The 21126-nt window shown below is 37.6% G+C and overlaps 3 protein-coding genes, 1 long non-coding RNA gene and 1 other non-coding gene across 11 annotated transcripts in view; all 5 read right to left on the reverse strand.

Moving 5' to 3' along the window:
• Positions 1–4: 4 nt before the first annotated feature.
• LOC117628760 (deoxyribodipyrimidine photo-lyase) lies at positions 5–3551 on the reverse strand. Of its 4 annotated transcripts, XM_034361283.1 has the most exons (10): positions 3104–3551; positions 2784–2900; positions 2560–2630; positions 2236–2476; positions 1858–2015; positions 1729–1765; positions 1445–1503; positions 926–1007; positions 772–843; positions 5–542 (listed from the first exon to the last, which is right to left on the reverse strand). In XM_034361283.1, the coding sequence occupies exons 1-10, from the start codon at positions 3413–3415 to the stop codon at positions 369–371; spliced, it is 1323 nt and encodes a 440-aa protein (XP_034217174.1). In that variant the 5' UTR covers positions 3416–3551; the 3' UTR covers positions 5–368. The 4 variants fall into 4 exon arrangements, with proteins under 4 accessions (XP_034217174.1, XP_034217175.1, XP_034217172.1 ...); XM_034361284.1 differs by lacking the exon at positions 2784–2900; XM_034361281.1 differs by having other exon boundaries at positions 2560–2900.
• Positions 3552–6029: 2478 nt separating this feature from the next.
• Positions 6030–6427, reverse strand: LOC117629272. The gene is made up of 2 exons (XR_004586051.1): positions 6219–6427; positions 6030–6114 (listed from the first exon to the last, which is right to left on the reverse strand). It is a non-coding gene; the product is annotated as an uncharacterized LOC117629272 (long non-coding RNA).
• A 2348-nt stretch (positions 6428–8775) lies between these two features.
• Positions 8776–13696, reverse strand: LOC117628030. 3 transcript variants are annotated; one of them, XM_034360378.1, is made up of 2 exons: positions 11032–13696; positions 8776–9630 (listed from the first exon to the last, which is right to left on the reverse strand). In XM_034360378.1, exons 1-2 carry the CDS (start codon positions 13307–13309, stop codon positions 9587–9589), a joined length of 2322 nt encoding a protein of 773 aa, XP_034216269.1. In that variant the 5' UTR covers positions 13310–13696; the 3' UTR covers positions 8776–9586. The 3 variants fall into 3 exon arrangements, with proteins under 3 accessions (XP_034216269.1, XP_034216267.1, XP_034216268.1); XM_034360376.1 differs by lacking the exon at positions 8776–9630 and adding an exon at positions 9653–10354; XM_034360377.1 differs by lacking the exon at positions 8776–9630 and having other exon boundaries at positions 10599–13696.
• A 4257-nt stretch (positions 13697–17953) lies between these two features.
• Positions 17954–18026, reverse strand: TRNAK-CUU. The gene has a single exon. It is a non-coding gene; the product is annotated as a tRNA-Lys (tRNA).
• Positions 18027–18800: 774 nt separating this feature from the next.
• Positions 18801–21126, reverse strand: part of LOC117629198 (methylsterol monooxygenase 1-1-like) — a 3098-nt gene continuing 772 nt past the window's right edge. Inside the window, exons 2-4 of one of the 2 annotated variants that reach the window (XR_004586037.1) lie at positions 20743–20999; positions 19458–19569; positions 18801–19302 (exon numbers count right to left, since the gene is read on the reverse strand). Coding sequence is in view for 1 of the 2 variants with exons in the window: in XM_034361708.1 (XP_034217599.1) it covers positions 19545–19569; positions 20743–20999 (282 nt within the window). In the remaining variant the exon portion in view is untranslated. Of the gene's footprint in view, positions 19570–20742; positions 21000–21126 lie in introns of both variants that reach the window. The other variant, XM_034361708.1, reaches the window with a different exon arrangement.

The raw sequence follows: 21126 nt of genomic DNA on the forward strand, positions 1-21126 counted from the left end.
GCAATTCTGCACTAAAAAAATACATTTATAACTCAAGAGACTTTTTAACTGTTTCTGCCAAATGCATGAAAGCTTACAATATTTTTTTCTATATTAAGGCGGTTTTCATGAAAAGGGGGAAAAGAAACAAGAATTCCAGTACATAATTGAGCAACAATAAGATCTACAGCATTCTAAGAGGCCAAAAACCTGGCACCAAATGGTTGCAATTTGGGCAGCACCCGTGACAGCTTGGAATATAGGTTTTACAGAGAAGGCCTGCAACTCTATTACCTATCTTTCTTTAGAAACTGTCTTCTAAGTTCTAACTATGCTTTCTTTCGTGACGATTCTGCAGATTACTACATTCATTTCAATAACCCAAAGCACTAATAAGTGCAGAGTTCTTTTGCCTTTCCACCAAGTAGACTTTCTGCTTTTCTCTTCTTGGTTTCACCAAGCCTCTTTACATAGGCAATGTATCCATCCACATCAAATTTCCTTTTGCAGCCTGCATAGTTCATGTAACGTATTTTCCCAAAAATTGGCCGTTCCTTCCAACCCTGAAATGCCATAATGAAGGATCAAATGAGAGAATCTTTAAGAAAAGATGAACACTCTAATTTCTTTGCGATTCATAAGCTCATGGAATCTAGGACCACATCCAACCTAACATTTGTAACTTTGTATTGCATCCAGTTATCGATGGAAAGATTCAATTATGGAAAAGTTAAGACGAAATACAGCTGACATAAAACGCATCACCCAAAGAAAAAAGAGAAATGGACAGACCTGGTCGTGAACACCACATACTGACCACATGCAACCAACATACCCATTCGGATCCCTTCCATCTATTTCATACTGCAAGAGTTATGAGGCAAAGAATCTAGGTGAAAATTTTGTAACCACCTCCAGAAAAGCATTAGAGAACTGAACTTTTTACCTTGTTATTTAGGTATATGGATATTTCAAGGGCTTCTTCAGGTCCTCTTGTCCACTCAAGAATCTTTTTTGCCCAATACATCCTGCACATGACTTTCAAAGTCTCATTGGGTGGATAACATAATCAAAATTTCACACAAGAAAATTAAAAAAAGTAAAACCAACAAATTTTTCTGTTGTGACAGAAAACATTACCAACATTACGATATTAGCAAGTGAAATGAGAATGAAAAAGTAAAAAGAAGCCTATTAGGACTTAATGAAACACTAACACAGCATGCGATAATAATGTAAGCAAACATAGCAACCACAATGGACATCATGCTCAGTAAATAGCAGCATTGCATAAACGGGATGACATAAATCCATAATTTTGTTTTTCTTAAAGATCAAGACATAATAATTCAATGAGAATCCACGAAGTTTACAAATATCAGAAAACATTTATTAAAAAAACCCTAAGCAGAACAGTAAACCATTAAACCATGAAGAGAATATAATCCATCAAAAGGTTACTTGCCGCATAAAACCATGCATCTTCCCATAATAAACCATCTCCAATTGAGAGGCATTCCAGAGCTGAAAGTCAAGAGCACAAGAAATAGAAGGTCAGTAGAGATTGATACAAAAGAGGACCCAAAGACATGTAACTGAGTTCACAAGCAAATACATAATCTGCACAAAGCGCAATCATAATTATATAAAGGTTGAACAGGAGGAGGTGGGAAAACATGGGCAATGTTCGGATACACCAAAATCTCATTCAAACAAGACACGAAAGACGAGCCCAGAAAATCAACTTACAGGATCGGCCGTTTGTGCCTTCTCCAATTGCTCCTTACTGCAATTTCAGTATTTTGTTCAGAGAGTTCATATCCATCATTTCACAAACAAAAATAGCACAGAGCAACAAATAAAAACCAAGATACTGACGTGTAAATATGTTCTCGCTTATCAAAAGCATGGTCCATCAAAGTCTTACGTGCCCATTCCCATGCCCCTTGTAATGAATCATAATGAGGCTGGTAGAAGCAGAAGTTATCGGCAAGTTCTCGGCGCACAATCAACTCCTCTACAAATGCATCAACTGCCTTAGATACCATGTAGAAATAGGAGTTAAGCAATATATCACACACAATAACTTTGCATAAAGCAAGAAACGAATTAATGATAAATGACAGCAAACTGTACTTTCTTGGTGCTACGGCAGAGTCACACAACATATAATGCAAAATCTAGGGCAAAAACAAATCAAATAGTCCGACTTCAACTTGATTAAGAATAGTTAAACCTGAATTTGATATTACTAACCTCAGGACAGAGTTTCCGGATGCTACGTGCCTCTAAGGCGCACCTCTGTGCAGATATTTGCCCAAAATGCAAATATGGAGAAAGACCCGAGAGACCTCTTGGTTTCAAAGGGTTATTCCGGTCTGATGAATAACCCTTCAACCTTTTCGTCAAGAACCCATTTTTGCTACCCATCAAAACTTCCATTGCTGCCTTTTCTCCTGGTTCACACCAATCGATTTCAGGAACTTCTGCTCCTTTCCTAGTTATACACAAGTACAGAATCAACAATGGAATCCCAAATAATCCCATCTAATCGTCAACCAAAGTAAAATGACACCTAACCTCAATACTTCGTCAATGAGGCTATCCCAGTCAATCAATCGACTAGTGCCCACCCATTTTGTAACTGGTAGCTGCAGCATAGGAAATTCGATTCGGTACTCTGGAAGCTTTTTGTTTATCTTACTCCTTATAGTCCTAGCACTATACTCCAACTTCTCTGATGCCGCCCAAAGGGGCACCACATTGTGTGCATCAACTTCATGTATTGTCACAAAATCACTAACCCTCTTGCAAATTTCCTCTTTACATTTCCGAACTTCCCGTAAGGGTGAGAAGTCCGTTACTAAAAGTGAAGCCCCACATTCACTCACAAAATTGGGTATAGTGTCCTCAGCATTTCCCTGTGTGTAAAAATAGAAACCAAACAAACAAGTCCCCATATATGAGTTATGGACCGTCATGAGATTCCAGAAAGCCAAATAGAGCACATTATTTCAGGGTAACAATCAATTCCATTTTTTTTTTTCTCAGAAACCAAACACAAACAGATTACAAATGCAAAAAAGACCAAATGGGTATTTGAAAAATGTAGTCTTTCACTTACCCGGAAGAGAAAAAATGGAATTTGATGCGTTTCCTCAAGATCACGATGCAATTGTCGCAAACCCCTCAGCATAAACCCTAACTGGCGGGCTTTGGCGCCAAGAAACTGATCAAACAGATTGAACGCCACAGCCACGGGGACATTGGCCTTGTGGGCCTGCTCAACGGCGTGGATTAAGGCCCAATTGTCTCTAACCCTTTGGTCTCTGAACATCCAGTAAACCACGGGACCCAGATTTTGACCCGCCGATTTGGACGCTTCTTTCAGAATCCGAACCCGACCCGGTTGCACGGCGGCGGAGTTAGCGGCCATGGATGAGTGGACGGTGAAGAGGAGGGAAAAGAGGGTGCTTGCTAACGTGCACAGGAGGTGAACGAATAATGTGGGCCACGGTCGGTGGGTCGGTGTACGAGTACGTCAATGGGGGAAGAAACAGAGAATGTGAAGTACGTAGGAAATGAGAGAAGAAAAGGAGGGAAACCAAACGGCTAAAGGTGTGGTTTTGAAAGGACATACGTGGATTAGTTTGAACCTCGGATTCGTTGTTAATACAAAATTTGGTTCTTATTTAATGGGCTTGGACTTTAGCCCAAACATACCTCCTCTGTTCCCCTTGCTGGGCTTGGACTTTGGCCCACCTAAAATATGTCTCTGGATCCATTTCCTGAAAATAGGAGTTCATATCACGGGTAAAAAAAATACAACTTACATGTAACAGTTGTATATGTATAAGTGATCACATTGTATATACTCGTTACGTGTAAGTTATAATGATTTGATACAATTGTCTAAGAATTGTGGCTTTGATTTTGAAAATGTAGATTTTATTCTTGAAATGTCAACCCTTGCTCATTACCATACATGAACTATACTGATATGATGCTTAACAAAAGTACCTAACTTTTTTTTTTCTTCTTTTGCTTTTGTTTTTCTGTTATTGCCCAGAAAACCATTATTATGTCTATGACTTTCTTTATTTGTGGTTCCACAACAGTTCTGAAACCACTTTCCCTAATTTTGGTGCCTCAATTAACGCATACATTCTCTTCAGGCTACAACAGTGCGTTGCGTATGCCTTAATCATTGGAGTTTATATATGATATCAGTGTTCAACTAATTTTGAGTTTATAATCTTTAAAATTAGATGCTAATGAGAATTGAGTTATAAACTAATCTGCAGCAAAATTAATGACACTCAAGTACTTACACTAACCCATGATTTATTTAGTTTTTTTGGACAAATTTTGATAACAAAACATGTATCAATGCATCATTCATCATTTCATAACTTTTTTTTAATTTATAAATATAAGCGATATTGTGAGAGGGTGGGAATCAAACACGTGATCTCATCAGATGCATGGATAAATACTATTAACCACCGGAGATGCATACCATCATTTGTTAACACTAATAAGGTTTTCCATCCCATTTTACGTTGGTTAGGTTAGAAATACAACTTCTACTCTTCTAGTATTACAATTTTATTTTTTTTTACTTTTTAAAATTCTTCCACTCATGCTCTCTTTCAATTTTGTGACTTGTTAGGTGTACTACAGCAACAATTGTGTATTGTAATTGCATCACATGGGAAAAACAAATATTGTTATAAGAATTTATGGGGAAGTCTCACTTAATTTCTTTTGTCCTAAGCAACCCAATTAGTTGGGAATACATACATGATGCACCCACCAAATCTAATTTCCAGATTCTATACAGTGAGTAATTATAAAGTGACTAAAGCTGATACTGAGTATTGAGTACTAATGAGACATTTGGGCAAATGGGTAGTGGTTGGGTATGAAACTTTACTGAAATGACAACTTTCTTCTACATTGCCAAAAAGCCCAAAAGGTGTATGAAACTTTGAAGTTGAAGTGAGAAAGATGAAGGGTAATTTAGGGTTCTTAGTTCCAGTCTTTCTATATAGTATATGGACTACAAAATGAAGCACACACTTTGGTACATATGATATAAAATTACTGACAAAGAAGACATAATCAAATGAAAGCACAATTGACTGCTGAAAAAAGCCCCAAAAGGAAAAGGTTAAAAATCAAGGGGTGCTGAATCAAATTATGGTAATTGGAGATTTTGCCCCCACCATGAGAATTCTGTCAATGCCACCAAAAGCAAGCCACATTTTTAACAGTAGTCAAATCATAAGCACCACAGTCATAAGAACTTAATAATATTGTTTAGTGTTAATTTTCTTATACTTACTTTTTCTTTAATATTTGGGATCTATAACTGTTAATTTAATCCGAGTAGAATATTAAAAGGGGAATGCTAGCTACTTTTTCTCTATTTGTCTTTTTAAATTACTTTTTTACCTAATATTTTGACATGTGTATTCCACTTAAACAAGAAACAAAATACGAATTAAAGAGATAAACGGGAGAAGGACAATTGAGAAAGATAGCTAGCAATTTGATATTAAAAAAGTAAATAGGATTATGAGGGGCTAGTAATAGGATAATGACGCAGTTGAAAGAAAAGGAAAGTAGAGTAGAGTAGCAATGATTTCGTTGGTTGTCTGTGAAAGGTGAGTGTTAACTAACTAAAGCTTTAATTAAATAATTAACCAAAATTGATTCATGTAGATGAGATAGAAATTAAAAGGCTGCTATTCATATTGTGACATTTCCTCTGTGTGCACGTGAGCAGTTTCCTTCAGACTTTTTATTCACAGTTTTCGTTGGTGGTTCCTAATCTAAACTACGCCAGAAATTATAACATTTGCTTCTAATGTTAATCATGATTATCTCAATTCTACAAGAGTCTTTTCCACATGCTTTAAACCAAATTATGACATTGTTTCTTTTTTCAACACAAGCGAGACATTAGAGAAGGAGGATTCGAACACGGGACCTTAAAAATTAGTAGCACGCGCTGGGATGTGGGGGCTTTTTTTTTTTTTTTTTTAATTGTCTTCTCCTAGAGTCCCCTGAATCTTGCTCAGTTTTTATCTGATGCAGATGATGGACCATGAGATCGTGCATGAAGCCAAGCTGCAACTACAAGTAATCACAAACAAAACAATTATGAATTCCAATTCGGCAGTCAATAGCATCAGCCCCAGAAAAAAAAACAAACAAAAACGAAAAAGAACAACCAGCAGAGCAGCAGCAGACTAAAAGTGGACCACGTGACTAGAACAAGTCTTCTTTCTAATACTAGAAGTTGATCAGATTTTTTCTCCTGCTCAGTCTGAGTCAAGACTCAAGTCTGATCAGTCACCAACTTTCACAGATTTCGCAGGATCATGTGAGGAGCTGAATGAATGGTCCAACTCTCGTCACCTTCTTTTTGTTTTTGGTTTTGTTTTCTTGTGTTGTTCTGTTTTTCTTTTCATCTATGACAAGATACCATTTAACCAAATTTGAAAGTAAAATAAAATAAACTTCCTTGTACCAATCAATTACCCAACATGCTAAGATTCTGTGTTTGTTTGGTAATTGATCGGGTACATAAGCGTATGGCACCATTCTCTCATTAGACTCAATATTAGACTCATTTGTCACTCGGTGGGATGGGAGACGTGCTCCATTTCTCATCCTTTTCCAGCCTCAAATTTCTCCAATTTTATGTCATGCACAGTCAGTAAAATCCCATTGTGAATTTTCTTAGCTTCATGGGTTAGGAGACTCAACCTAAAATCAATTGGCGACAAATAATAATTTCGTACTTTTTTAATTTGGGATAAACTCACAACGCTATACTAAAAAGTAAATCGTAAGTTTAGATTTATAGTTAATATTACTTGGGACATTTTCCAACCTCAGAAAGAGTTCCCAACCTCAAAAGGAGAGAAATATCATTATATTAAAATTGCAAATCTTTAATAAGATATGGGTGAAAATTACATAAAATTAAGAGGAGATACTTTTTGACTTCCCACTTTTTTGTCGAAAGCAAACTAACTTCATTCAAATCAGATAAACATCTTATAAGCAGCCAAAATTACTGAAAATTTGTAGTGCAACTACATGACCTCGTTATGTAAACATCACCAAAAAAAAAATATCTACCATGTGAAATAACAGTGAAAGTATATATTTATTTTCAACATTGATTTCTCTGTGAGAAATGAAGCGTGCCAATCGAGGAGCTGACCTCTCTAGTAAAAATTGGTGGTCCATGGATCATACTATTTGGTTTGAAACTATATTAATTGTGTGACAGTCAGGTTCCAATAACATAATTTGGTGTTTGAAACTATAGAATTTGGATAATTCATTGCCAGTTGTGATTATCAATTCTTTTGATGTCATGATGCTGATTCTGCTGAAGCTGTAAATGAAGATAGGCCTAGTAAGTGCTTGTCTTTGGTAAGAAAAGAAAACAACAAGGACCACAAGCTTGCAAAGCCCCAACAGCCAGCACTGGCATGGCTGCATGGGTTAGGAAATTTAGAAGAAAAAACAAAGAAAGATAATTAACTAGTTAGGCTACTACTGCAAGAGTAGATTATAAGAAAATTATTTCAACATCTCAACTACTTCATCATGCTTTAGTTTTTAATTTGTACCACTTCTAATTATATTACGACGCGTGGTGAATTGAGATGATACAAATAACAGTACTTTTATAATAAGTCAATTGCGCTAATCATTCTCCTGAAGGTTAAGTTCACACCAATAATTACAGCCTTAGCCATTAATTTCACATAATAATCCCCACTGCTAATCATATATTCTCTTTCTGTGAGTTGATTGTAACTAAAATCAACATTTCTTTTTTGGTCGAAATAAAATGAACATTTTATGTAAAAACTAAGAAAGCAAAGAAAAAAAGAGATTGATAATGAGTAGCATTGGAATAGGGAAGATTCTTGTATAAAGAGAGTGTCTTCCTATGATTAGTATTATATTTCCTTTCCCTTTTACAGCAGAAGAATGAGTGGGGAGAGGAAGAGAGAGAGACACAGAGAGAGGCATAGTTGGTGAGCAGTCAGTGTTAGTGACCTCTGCCGACAAGGATTTCTGTCTCTCACAAAAAAAGAGTAATTAGGAGGTAATTAATATATTAATACCATAATTAATTCTGTCTACTTTTCTACTCACTTCACTCAACCATCCAAAAGTGAGAGAGAGAGAGAGAGAGAGAGAGAGAGAGAGAGAGACCCACATGAATACTTGATTGTGAGGTGGTGGGTGTGAGTCGGTGAGTTTTGAAATTAACCACAGCAGATAAAGAGAGAAATTTTCTAGCTGTGCAGTTTCTTGAGAAGAAAAAAAAAACAAAAAAGAAAGATCTGCGGTGCAGAGAGCAGAATGAGAACAGCATGCATGAAAAGATGCTGAAAGAACCTGTTATAGTTTCCCTATTTGGGAAACAACTTTACCTGGAATGAAAAAAGAGCAGGTGACTTAGCTATTTTGTCAATCGGTTGGTTCCCATAGTCATTACCAAATAGTACGGCTGTACCATATACCATTCTACAATTTGCGACTCTTTTCAATAATAAAGATCTCCATAATTTGGCTTCTCAATTACAAGTAATAGGTAATTACGTGACCTAGATTTACACAACATTCGCATTTCAGAATAAAAAATGAGAGTTGTTATTGACATTCTAGAAAAGTCGCCTTATATTTCTTTCGTACGTTTTTGTTAAAACAGAATGCATGATGGCTTTTCTTAAATAACAATAAGAGTTCCAAAAAGAATAAATAAATAAATAATTATGTGTAAACCATGTGGTTGTAAACAAGTGAATAGACAACTACATATACATAGACACGATATCGATGCATACATCAGTTTCCAAGACCACTAGCTGTTAAATATGTAGTTTTTCAACTCCAAGAGGACTAAACAAGTCAAGGACCCTAGATGAAAAATGAGCCTAAAACTTGGACTGTTGCATCGTTCTCAAGCATCTTCTGTGTTGCTTCATGCCGACAGTCTTCTTTTGCAATTGGGTTCTTTCAACACCTTTCTTGCAATCATGGGAAGCATCGCCCAATGACTCTCTCTCTGCATGAACAACTTTCATGAAGCTTTGGAATGTTTAAAAGAGAAGTTATCCCAAAAACAAAGCTCTGTGATTTGATTTGATGGCAGAAAAGAAACCCTCTGATCCTATCTCCATGACCAAACCAAAGCTTGGAAAAAGACTTCCCCTTCTCTCAGTTTTTTTTTTTTTTTTTTTTCATGGTGAGGTGGGGGGGCTCCACTTTTCTAAGGACACAAATACCAGAACCAAATAAAAGTGGATGAGATAGAAACAGTTAGAAGTGCTCCTCCAGCTCTAAAGCTTTTTATGCTTGAGGTCTTTACAAGGCTGTTGTTGACCCCCACACTTTTCTGAAACTCAGCTTGCCATTCACCCAACCCATTTAGTGCAAAGCTCTCTGCTCCTCTCTGCAAAGGACACGTCATTGCAGAAATTTCAGGTCAAAAATCCTTTCTTTGGATCCCTTTTTGGCAAACCCTTCTTTTGTCATGGTCCAATGGTTATGCTAACAACCAACCATCTTAAGGTGGCCTCTCCAGTCCAATAATATCTTTGTCGAATGCTTCTGCCAAAAAAGAGAGGAGATAACATTAGCATAATTCTATCCAGCTAATTATGCAGCTCACATAACTGTAGTTAGTGATTTCACATCTAAACAGAAGTTGTCAACACATAGCAAAACTTTTCTGGTTTGGCAGATTGGATAAATCCAAACTCCAAACCCACAACATTTCTGTGATTAGACTCGAAGAACAACTAGATTCAAGTCCTTCAGGAACCTAAAGAAAAGTAAAATTCAACACCAGAAGTGGTAAGAAACTGAAATTTTTATGAGTTGGGTTTTTGACTGGGCAGGTATTTTGATTGAAGAAGTAAAAGGCATGTCTAAGCATAACAACTAGAGATATTCATAAGAAACAAGATCATTCAGTCATTTTATTGTCTTGGTACGAGGATGTTGATTGAATAAGACCTCTAGATAAGCAAATGAGGACCACAAGACCCTCTGGCTTCTAATTCCTAAAAGATAAGCTGCAAGGTTTTGGGTGAAACCCTTCTCATGATTCTTCACCTACAGAACAAAGGAAAAGGGTTTGACTCTACACTTTAATCTAAAATTTCAGTTGGACTGTTGGACGATTTTGAAGATAAATTTTGCAACTTTTTCAGAAAGAAAGTCAATTCCCTTTGTAAAAAATATACTTCATCAATAATGGCAACATGGAGGAGCTATTATTATGACAGTTGAATTACAGTGCACCTTCTGCTTAGGATGCAAAAAATGGCTCCTGCAGTTTAAAAGCAAGATAATTGATGTAGTCAGTGATACCTTGTTCAGAAAGAAGAAAAATCACATAATTGCTTTACGCAAATTACAAGCCAAATCAAAATAGCTACATAATCTATCCATGAGAAAGATGACAACACCAACATGTTCACAAGATTATAGTTCTTTAATTATAGCTTAATTAGTTTAAACTCTATTTTAAAAAGCAAAAGGAGGAAAAAGAAAAGGTCAATCTGGAGATTTGATACTAAAACAAAGGAGAAATAATAAAACCTTCCCCTTTACAAAATATTATTTATCTCAAAGTACTTGAGGTACAAAAATTTTACATCCTTCCTGTTCTTAGCTCAGCATCCTCTTTCTTCACAAACAAGAAGTGTTCCTTTTCAGCAAACCCAAAAACTTCAAAATCATGCTAGAGTGAAAATGGGCAGTGGCTCAAATCATGAGGCTGTGCAGTACTAGAAATACAAATTCAATCCCTACAGTATCCCTCTTTCCCTGACCTTACTGCCCTAAAATCTTCTAGAGAGTAAGTAAACAGGTACAACATGAAGAAAAAAAAAATAGTGAAAAGAATTCAATAAATCCTACAAATTTCAATTTCTACTCAAGGAAAAAAAAAGAGTTACACTGAGGATGTATCAACAAGAACTTCAGTTAACACATCATCCTCACCGTTTGCTAAGGCAAGTAGCTCTGCATCCTTATCTTCATCACAGGAAAAATCCCGCCTCTCAAGTTTGGAATGAGCTGCAATGAATATCAACTTCTGTGCCCTGTCCATGCCCACCCTTGAGTGCCCATGGGCAGACACCCATCTCAATAAAGACCAATTGCATTTGAACCCACATGAAGTTGCATGTAGGAAGATGAGCCTAACTGCAACCTTCCCTAGTGACTTAAATTCAGTGAGGTATGTCTCCCACACAAGCCGACTGCTCTGTGGGTTAGCAATTCTCATCTTGCCTGTAATGGGATCCCTTTCCTTCATCTGTACAGCACGTGCATATACCGGATCAAGCCCTTCTGTTCTCCATTTCATGAGTTCCATTAGTGCAATATGGGCCTCCTCCCTCGTCACAAGCCGGGTTATGAGCTTGTCCACATCCTTCTCCTGCTCTGGTGTCAACAATTTGAAAGGTGGAAGATACTTCCCACTATTATCCCTAATCAAATAAAGTGGATCAAGTATAAATGCAGCAGCCCAAGCTGGATGGTAATTCTTCTTGAACCGCCTTTCAATCACCTTCTCCACCGGTTCTTCGGCAATGTGGAAATTGGAACACCAATCCTTCACTTTTGCTCTTAGCTCATCCCAAAGTGGGAGGCATTTCCCAACCAGCGGCCTCTCTGTTTCAATTTCTTGAGCCATATCCTTGATCAACTTAACCAAGGAATGCACTGCCTCCAATTCATTCCAAAACCCCACATCCCCAATCATCTCAGCAACTTCCCTAGCTGTTGGGTCCTCCATGGACGCCACTTTATAAGATTCATCCAGCAAGACCAACTGAAGTGCTCTGGCTGAGCTCAGAATATCCTCAAGCATTACATGCACTGATCCAAAGTTGACCATTTCAAACTCACGCAAGGGCACTCTTAATAACCCAGCATGACCATATTCTTGGGACTGATACTTATGAAAGCTACCCCTAACCTGAGACTTGTTATTCACGAAATTTGCAAGCTTGAAACAATTTTCAGTCACAGCCTTAAACAATGGAAGTTCCTTACTGAAATCCTTAATCAAACTATTGAACCCCTGAAACTGACAAGAAAGATTAACCATCCAGTGATTCCGAGTCTCTAAATTCCTCAATGCCTTGGACTTAAACTTATCTGCTACTATTCCTACACACTGCTGCACAACATTCCCACAAATGCTTGTCACTGTGTCCCACAAAACCTCCTCAGCATACGTAGAAGGCACAGAGCCACCCACAAACACAGCTCTCCTGTACAAACTAGTCCCATTGGGAAGATTCACAGTCAAATTCACAAGACCATCCTCCCCAAACGCACCAAAGCTCTTGTTCTTCCACCCATCAGAGGCAACCTGAAAGAACATGGCGTCTCTAATTCTGGCCTCTGACTCGGCCTTAGCTTCCTCAAACTTAGCATCGAGTCTCGACCCAGTGAACTCCCTCCGAGAAATCGACGGTAAACCCACCTGGTTGAGAAAAGCTCTGAACTTTGGGTGCTCAAGGCTCGAAAACGAGACCGACCCACAAGACTCAAACAACCAATCAGCCAAAAAATCAAGAGCAAATTCCACCTGGGTCTTACTCAGCGTCGGCCCAGGTGAAGTTTTGGGACTCTTGAGCTTCTTCACACTGTCCTCCAGCATCGCCAGAGCTCCCAAGTCGTCTTTCCCACCGGATAACACCAAATGCGGCTGATGGGTCACAGCCGTTACCGCCGTCTGAGCCGTCGCCGTCGTCGGAGAGTAAGTGAGCTCGCCACAGAACCGAGTCGGGTCCACTATCGCAAGCGGGGGAACATGGTACGACGACGTCGAGGCCGAAACGGAAACCGAAGACGAGCTTCGCTTCCGATGGTTATGGTGGACCGGAGTGGGAGAAGGGGGCAAGTTGATCGTGGAAGAAGGCGAGAGAGACGAAATGGGTTTGGCGACGGAGTTGAAATTGGGGCAAGTCCCGCGCTTTAAATGCTCGGAGGCGGTGCGCGACGGGTTCGAGGCGGAGAAAACGGCGTCGCATAGGGAGCACCGGAGCTTCACCGCCTTGGGCAACCCAGTATCGGTGTTGTGGACCAGCATAGGCTCCAAGTGAGCCCAGTACCAAGCCCCTTTGCCCTTTATCGCCTTCGTCCGTACCATCACAAGCCCTTCGTACCTCTTGTGCACGGCTTTGGCCGCCGCCTCGTCAGCCGACGCTGACGTGTCCACCCCCAGAACTCCCACGGCCTGCGTGGTGGTGTTGGTAGCCGCCATTACCGAGGACCCAAGTGAGAAAAAGAAAAAAAAAAAAAAAAAAAAAAAAGCAGGGCAGAGTTGTAGACACGCTAGCGAAATTTCAAGACTTTGAGGTGGTTGAATTGCAAAATCATGCAATTGGTCAGCCTCTTGTGACCATCGTCGTTGAAAGGAACACGACGGCGTTTTTGGGGTGGTGGCATTTGGCCGGAGAAGGAGAAAGCAGCGGGGTTGGGCGGGTCTCCATTACCCGACCCGGCGATCTGGATATCTCAGACTCAGACTGAGATGGGTTTGGTTTGGTTCACTTAAGCTGCATATTTCTTTCTTTTTTTTTCCTTTTTTTTTTTGGGTTGAAATTTTCTTGTTTGAGAGAGGCTCTGTCTCTCGGAGAAAAGAGAAATAGGGACAAAACTCAAGTGAAAGAGATGTTATGTAAGGTGCTCAGTGGAGGGCACGTGACGTCACGCGCCACCACGGTGAGCGTGGGGAAACATGGGTGCGTTTCGTTGATGGAATTGGAAACTACGACCGTGCGGTCACCGTGAGGTAATATTAATAATGCCAACACTCACAGTCTCACACGGACAGAAACAGTACCTGACATTGATCATCACCCCCTCCTCATTGGAGCGTGACCCGCACGTGCCACGCAGGGTTTTGGGGTTTTTGCTTTCATTATTTTTTTTATTTTTTAAATTTTTTTGCTCTCTTCACTTTTCTTTTCTGTGTGTTGTTGGGTCTTGTTTGTGGGTCCTTGTGGGGAAGGGCTTTCTTTGTCTGTTTCTTTCTTTTTCTTTTCTTTCCGCAGATTACATAATTTTTTTTTTAAATTTTTTTCTCTTGTTCAATTTAAAATTTTATTGAATTTTTTAAATATTTTTAAATAGGAAAAATGGGGACCATTTCTGATTTTTTTTTTCCCCACAAGTTAATTTAGGTTTCCTATTGTGACTTGTTGTTCATGTGGTTTTTATTCAGGATGGAGACATAAAAGGGCAACCTAGGAATTCAATGAATTCCAACCAGTTCCTTCTGGGCCAGTGTTGACCAAGACAAGGAAAGAGAATTTGCCTTGAAAAAGGTCACCAAATGCCCCTCTCTCTCTCTCGCTCTCTCGCTCTCTCTTTTCTGATTATTTAATGATGTCATAGATATTATAGCATTGTTTTATTTACCACAATAATTATATTATATTTTATGTCGCAATGCATCTAGTACAGCCTCTTCTTTTTATATCTATTTACTGTTTTCATTTTTTAGTGTGTAATTTTAAAAGCCTCAAAGAGTAGAGTAGGTGGGTAGCTGACATTCATGGCCCAAGCGAGAGGCTGTGTACATCTTGACACAATTCCTTTTGATTCATGAACTTGCTTTTTTATATTGGATTGGATCCCTGTGGTTAATGTTTTCTCACTCACTGCCTGTCGTATATCTAATAAGGATATACTCAATTGTCAATTAGCTGCTAATTTAATTATATTTTTTGCGGAATGTGTCAAGTTTAAATTCTAATTTTGCAGATTAAAAACAAAAGAATACGACGGTCAATATTTCATAACACTGTAGAAATTAGGAATTGTTTAAACATTGAAAGAAGTATCGCGTTCAAATTTTTTATTTATTAATTGAAAAATAACGAGTAATAGCTCCGTGTAGAAATATAATAATATCAGTGTACGAGAAATTTGGGGAGTTAGATACAACTCTCACCCTCTCTGATTTTTGAATTCGGTTTTGGGTGACAACCAAATTGAGCATGAGTTGATTGGGAAATTAAATAGAGTTTCTTTTAGCCACCAAAGTGTCCATAAGCTAATTAAGAATTAATCACGATTCACAACTGATGTTGTCAATAAAATTGACCCAGTAGTCAATTCCAATGGGTCAATAGCCACATGCCCAACTGTCATCCACGTTCTGATGACCCAACCCATAAAACGGATTTGAAGTCTTTGCCTTCAATTACATATAAAGGATTTGATGCCTTTAACCCAAATTAGTTGGTCGTGTTGTCTTGTTCACATTTAAATTCTAAGTATCACTTATAAAGAGAGGCATTGATTAAGCCCTAATTAAGAGTTTGGTTTTTGGTATTTTTTTTGAAAATATAAGCGATAATCTAAATTAGAGAGGAGAAGAATTTCTCTCACACACACAAATAATGACGTGATTTAGTATTTAAAAAGATGATTTGTAGATCCTCTTGTTTTGGCTCAACATATACGGCAAAAGGAATGCCAACAACATTGCAATTTTGGTAAGAAATAAATCCCTCATGGGCTTTGTCATTTTCAAAACTAGATATTTCTCAAGAATGGCAAGGATGTTTTTAGTTTTAAAATGCAGAGGTCTCTGTCCACTTCGCTATTTCAGGTTCTCCTTTTGGACTTTGGATTTCGGATTTGACAAATCTCAGATTGAACCCATGTTTATAATAAACCTTGTGGATAGAGATTATGTCAAATCTCAGATTCAGAGTTTCATTAGTAACACATGTTTTGGCTCCTCTTCCTCTCCAAGCTCCCAGTAGCTTACCTTTAATACTTTTTTATTGAAGAAAAAAATGTAGGCTATGATGAAATATTGGGTCTACCACCACCAGATGGTGAATGGTTAATTTGCTCAAAAGTTTACGCTATCATGAAAATTTGAAATGATGGATTTATTTATTCAACATTTGGTACAAAAACGACTTTCACTAGTAAATTATTCAACATTTGGTATAAAATCGAATTTCAAATGATGTTCAATCTGTAATCTCGTGCTCTGACGCGGTTTATGTTAATCCAAATCATACTTGATTGATTTTGTTATAGATAACATTGAATCTCATTTGTTTTTAGTAAGTATTAACAACGTATTTATGTATTGACACTTAATTAATTTGGTGAGTCGAAAATGGTATTATTATTAGTATAAAATTATTATCATTCAAGATTTAATTCGTTAATATTATAATCGAAATACATTACGTGACGTCAAATTATCGCACACAAAATGAGACTTATAAAATATGTACTGGATCATACATACATTTTTATAAGAAAACATACACTTTGACCAAACACATACACATTGATTTGCACCATCTATTAAAACATGGATAGATGCATGGTTGCTGAAGTGTTGTAGTCTCCGAACTCATTCATTGGCCATTATACATTGGTGCAATCTTCTTTTGTTTTCTCCTATTTTACAGTAGTGCAATCTCTCTCATAAACTTTGATTATTTTTCATTTTTATTATGCTAGCTAGACAAAAAAATGATAATATTAAAATAAAATGAGGATAATGCGATGTGTCGTGACTAGTCGGGATATTCGTAGGATTTATGTCCCGATATAATCCATTAAATAGGTGATTTTTTTTTTTCTTTTTTCTGTCATGAACTTGGAAGCTTGAAAGAAAACTGAAAGGATTCAAATCCAATTTCTATTTGCCGTATTTATTTGCAAATCGCAATGTTGTCACATTTCAATTATGGTTATGAGCTGGAACCTTCTAAAGTTTTTGTGTAAACACCAAAAAAATTATATTGTTGTTTCCTCTTGAAGCAAATATGTGTTTTGCCCGACAAAAGGTTGAATTGTGTGTCCAATATGAGGGTTAAATGTTTTTACCGCTCTAATTAATTGAGCTATTCCAGCTGATTATCTTAGTTTTTCATATTTTCTCAAATTCTATATTTTTTTTTGTCAATAATAATTTTGTTTAGTGACATCTAGTTATATTTTACTGAAAAAAGTCCTGAATTTAAATTCACGTAAAAGAGTTTGTAATATTACGGAATAAAAATAAAAGTCTTATTTTGTTTAATTGTCGGGCTGAAACTAGGTCAAGATCAAAGCAGAGCTTTGAAATCAATCTCGAATTGTTAATTGACAGATTACGTTGTTAGATGATGAATGTAAGAAATCAATCATACATTTACACAAAACATATTCATTTTAAAAGTCCAACAACATGCCATCAATCACTTATAGTTGTTGTCAAGAGATATCCATCCATGAGTTTGTGTTTGCTTAGGAACCTAAATCCATGACGAAAGTGAGGAGAGATACAAGGATACAACCGGAGATATATATCCACATGCTGGTAATGATTACGTGAGGGATCAAAGCCATGTGTAAATGGCAAGGATAAAGAAGCTGACATTCCCCTAATGATTCTTCCATAAAAGAAAAGCGATGGAATCTAGGAAATGATGAGAAAGCTAATTTTGCAAATTCACCTGCTCTTTAAAAGTAGGGGAAAAAGAAAGAAGAGAAGAAAAAAAGCATTGAAAGCTGAAACTTATTTTGCAATTAGAAACAGCTGGCAGCCAGATGAAGCACATGATTGATTGCAGGGGCCACTGTAATGCGTTTAGGTGTAAGTTGCAGTGCTTTACTTCAACTCTGAGAAGAGAATTAAGATTTTGTCTGCTACAGATGAGATGATTACCTGATGGGTTAATTGGATATGGACCTTGATTAGCGTCTGATTATTATAATGGAAATGCAATTTCTATTTTATTTTTGGAAGAAATAATGAAAAAAACAGAGAAGAAGAACGAAAGAAAGAAAGAGAAGAAAAAAATTCGAAGTTGTAACAGGGAAGACTGGGCCGCATGGTATGAGCCGAGAATGGCGGGTTAACTTTCGAAAAAATTATACTTGGCGCCCACCGTGGGGCTCGAACCCACGACCACAAGGTTAAGAGCCTTGCGCTCTACCAACTGAGCTAGACGGGCGATGTTTGATTAGACACCGCATTATTCATATTAATAGTAGTCCCACATAGGGAAAGTATAATAGTAATTTACACCTTAAATATAGGGTTGTTATTGATAATATCACCAAGGCCTTTGGGATAAAACCCCACACCTATAATAACCAAAAGAAATATATTGAATTTAGGTGGTTAAGTTGGGAATAATATCGGTGCTAGTGGGTGGGCCTATGCGGTGTTTAGTACTAGCATTGCATAGTGTCTGTGGGGTAATCCTACGAATGTTCGATGATACCCACACGCATAAGTGTGTTAGTATGGGTGGTGGGCCTATGCATTGGTTCAGTGTACTAACACGCATAAAATGAAGGCCCACTACTAATAGAACTGAGGCTTTTTGTAAATTTTTTATTCACATCCTCATCTCTTTGTATTAAATTACGTATTAAATTACTTTTCCAAATTTGGCCAAACAAATTCAATTATTTACTACAACGTTGAATTTATCTAGAAGCCCCAAAAACAAAAAAAAACAGTTGTGATTGCTTTTGGTACTCTTTCACAGTCCAGCATCTTCCAGAATTTAAAAAATCAATCTAAATGCGGTGTCTTCAGTCCATATACAGTTGCATAAGCTAAGTTAGAAATGCTATACAAGTTTTAAAACCTTTTCAGTAGTTTTTTTTTAAAATTGGATATGGCACATGTACTTGAGGCTTCAAATGCCATAAGCCCACATGGCCCATTATCGATCACCAGGAGCATACAATTTCATAAACTGAAAGAGAATGGCAAATTGAGATGTGTACATTTCATATTTTGATTTCATACTCTAAAGAAAAACCGGCAATTAAATTTCGGGATCACAAACACTGCACAAGTTCATGATGTTATAATTTGAACATACTGCCAAAAACACAAGTCTGGACTCTGAACCTTACAATCTAACTGATTTTGAATCCCCTCCCCATCCCCCAAGCTACCCAAAATCACAACTCTGAAAAACCCAAAGTTAATCTGCTCCTGAGCCACTAAAAGCTTCTACTTTCCACCCTGGCATGGTGATGTCAACTTGAAAATCAGAGGTTTTATAGAGCTGTCACCAGCGAGAACAATACTGAAAGGGCATTTCTGCAGGCAAGGTTACGCAGTCTCCGTGCTAATCAGATTTAAGATCTACAGTAGAATTATTATATGAACCACTGTTTTGGACACCAAAACTTTCCACTTTCAACTGATATGGATCACCGAGATTGGTTAGACGGGAGAAACAAATGCAAAATCCAAGATAAAAAGACCTGTCATGCCAATTCAATTTTATAACTGACAGATGATGCACGGTTGGGGTCAGAGGCGGTTGCCTAAGGCCGTAAGCAAAATATGGGGAAAGCGTGATAGTAGTCCTGGAAGCAACTAATTGATAATCTCAGGAGAAAAGGTTTTGCAGGTTTACCTTCATAAGGTTCTTCTTCTGATACCAGTATCCCTGTTGGAATTGATCAAGCTTTGTCCTCCAACATAGTGTTGGTAATCGTGGTACTCAGCACCGCCAGGGGAAGTCATCACTGTATAATAAACCATAGATTATAACTTGATCCGCATCAAATACAGTGGTCAAACTTCAGTGCACGATACAAAACAAGCATACAACGAGCAGATATTGAGAAGACGCCATACAGTTCTTAAGCTTCCTAAAAAAATTATAAAAATAAACAGTATGGAATAAGTCATCGCAGACTCATACATGCAATCCAAGCAACTACCCTGAATTCATAGATTGTAGCAGTCTAACTAGCACATACAAGTTCTAAGGCTTCCTCCTCAGCCAACCCACTAAGGGACTAATGTAATACCCTATGTGACTGAACTAGCTCTTTATCCACAAACATTCCACCTATAAGGTGGCAGAAGCCTCACTAACGTAATTCTCTAGCCTTAACCAACAGTATGCAGTTAATCTCATGGGTCCTTCACCATAGCAGTTAGAGTCCTTCCAAAAAATTACTTTTCATTTTTTATTTTAGATCCGTAATCACCCCCTGTATTTGGAGTAACTTTCAACATTACAGGCAACCCACCACATGCAGCTGTGATCAGATACAAGTAAGACAATCACTTCCGGCAAAGGATTTTTTTTGGTATCAGCCCTTTCCCATGTCTCTCTCTGAAGTGCTACCATAGTGGCATGAGGAAAGTATACATATCTGAATTATTATGTTAACAATAAGGCTTATACAAACCGATCAAAAATAACATTCAACGCACAAAAAGCTGACTCAGAAACCAAAATTCATGTACTACCTCTAACAGATAAACCAAACGCATGTAGTGCTTGTATAAAAGCTTGACGATCAGCATTTAAGCATGAAAGCTGATTTGATAAAACTCATGCAACCTCCCTTTGAAGAATGTTTTACAACAATTTTGGTGCTGAATAAGACATTATTGACCAACATTCAACCTATTTGCATTTTTCCCAAAAAAATTTATTTGTCGATGTGCAAATGATTACTTTTGCCAGATCATTAGGAGAAAAAGGCATTATTGTACTGATCCTAGACTCCATCATTAAAGTGAAGGAACTGTTTAAGATCCTTCAAATTAAAAGTACTGAGCATAGAATTCTATTAGTAAAGAGAGAAAGGAATTCCAAAGTTGTCATTATTCAGTCACAATCAGCTAACGAAGAAAATGACTACAAGCACCAAAAAACAAAAAGCAAAATGCAGCATGTGTACCCGCTGCGTGTTTTCAATGGCCTCAATCTGCTCCACGACCAGAATGTGACCATGTGGCCAGGAGCATATGGTGCTGCAAACCGAAATGGAGCAGTGTACTTATGTTGAACTCTGTGGACTTTCTCATACCCCAATTTGCTATGCAAAAATCTGTGAATGCAGTAGTTGGTATAATCTTCTACCAAGAAATAAACTAACAATTGGAAAAGCTTCTCCCATCCAGAAGGCAATGGCAATCCCGTTCGAATCCCTATTATCTGCTTGTAAACAGAATCTAAGCATATTCAAAAATATGCCCAAAGAGAAATTATTACAGGAAATAGAGGAGAGAAAATTACAAACTTTAATCAGCCCGTAATTGATGCAGGTATGCTAAGAATAAAA

Source organism: Prunus dulcis, chromosome 5 (assembly GCF_902201215.1).
Source record: "Prunus dulcis chromosome 5, ALMONDv2, whole genome shotgun sequence".
In the NCBI taxonomy this organism is placed as follows: Eukaryota; Viridiplantae; Streptophyta; class Magnoliopsida; order Rosales; family Rosaceae; genus Prunus; species Prunus dulcis.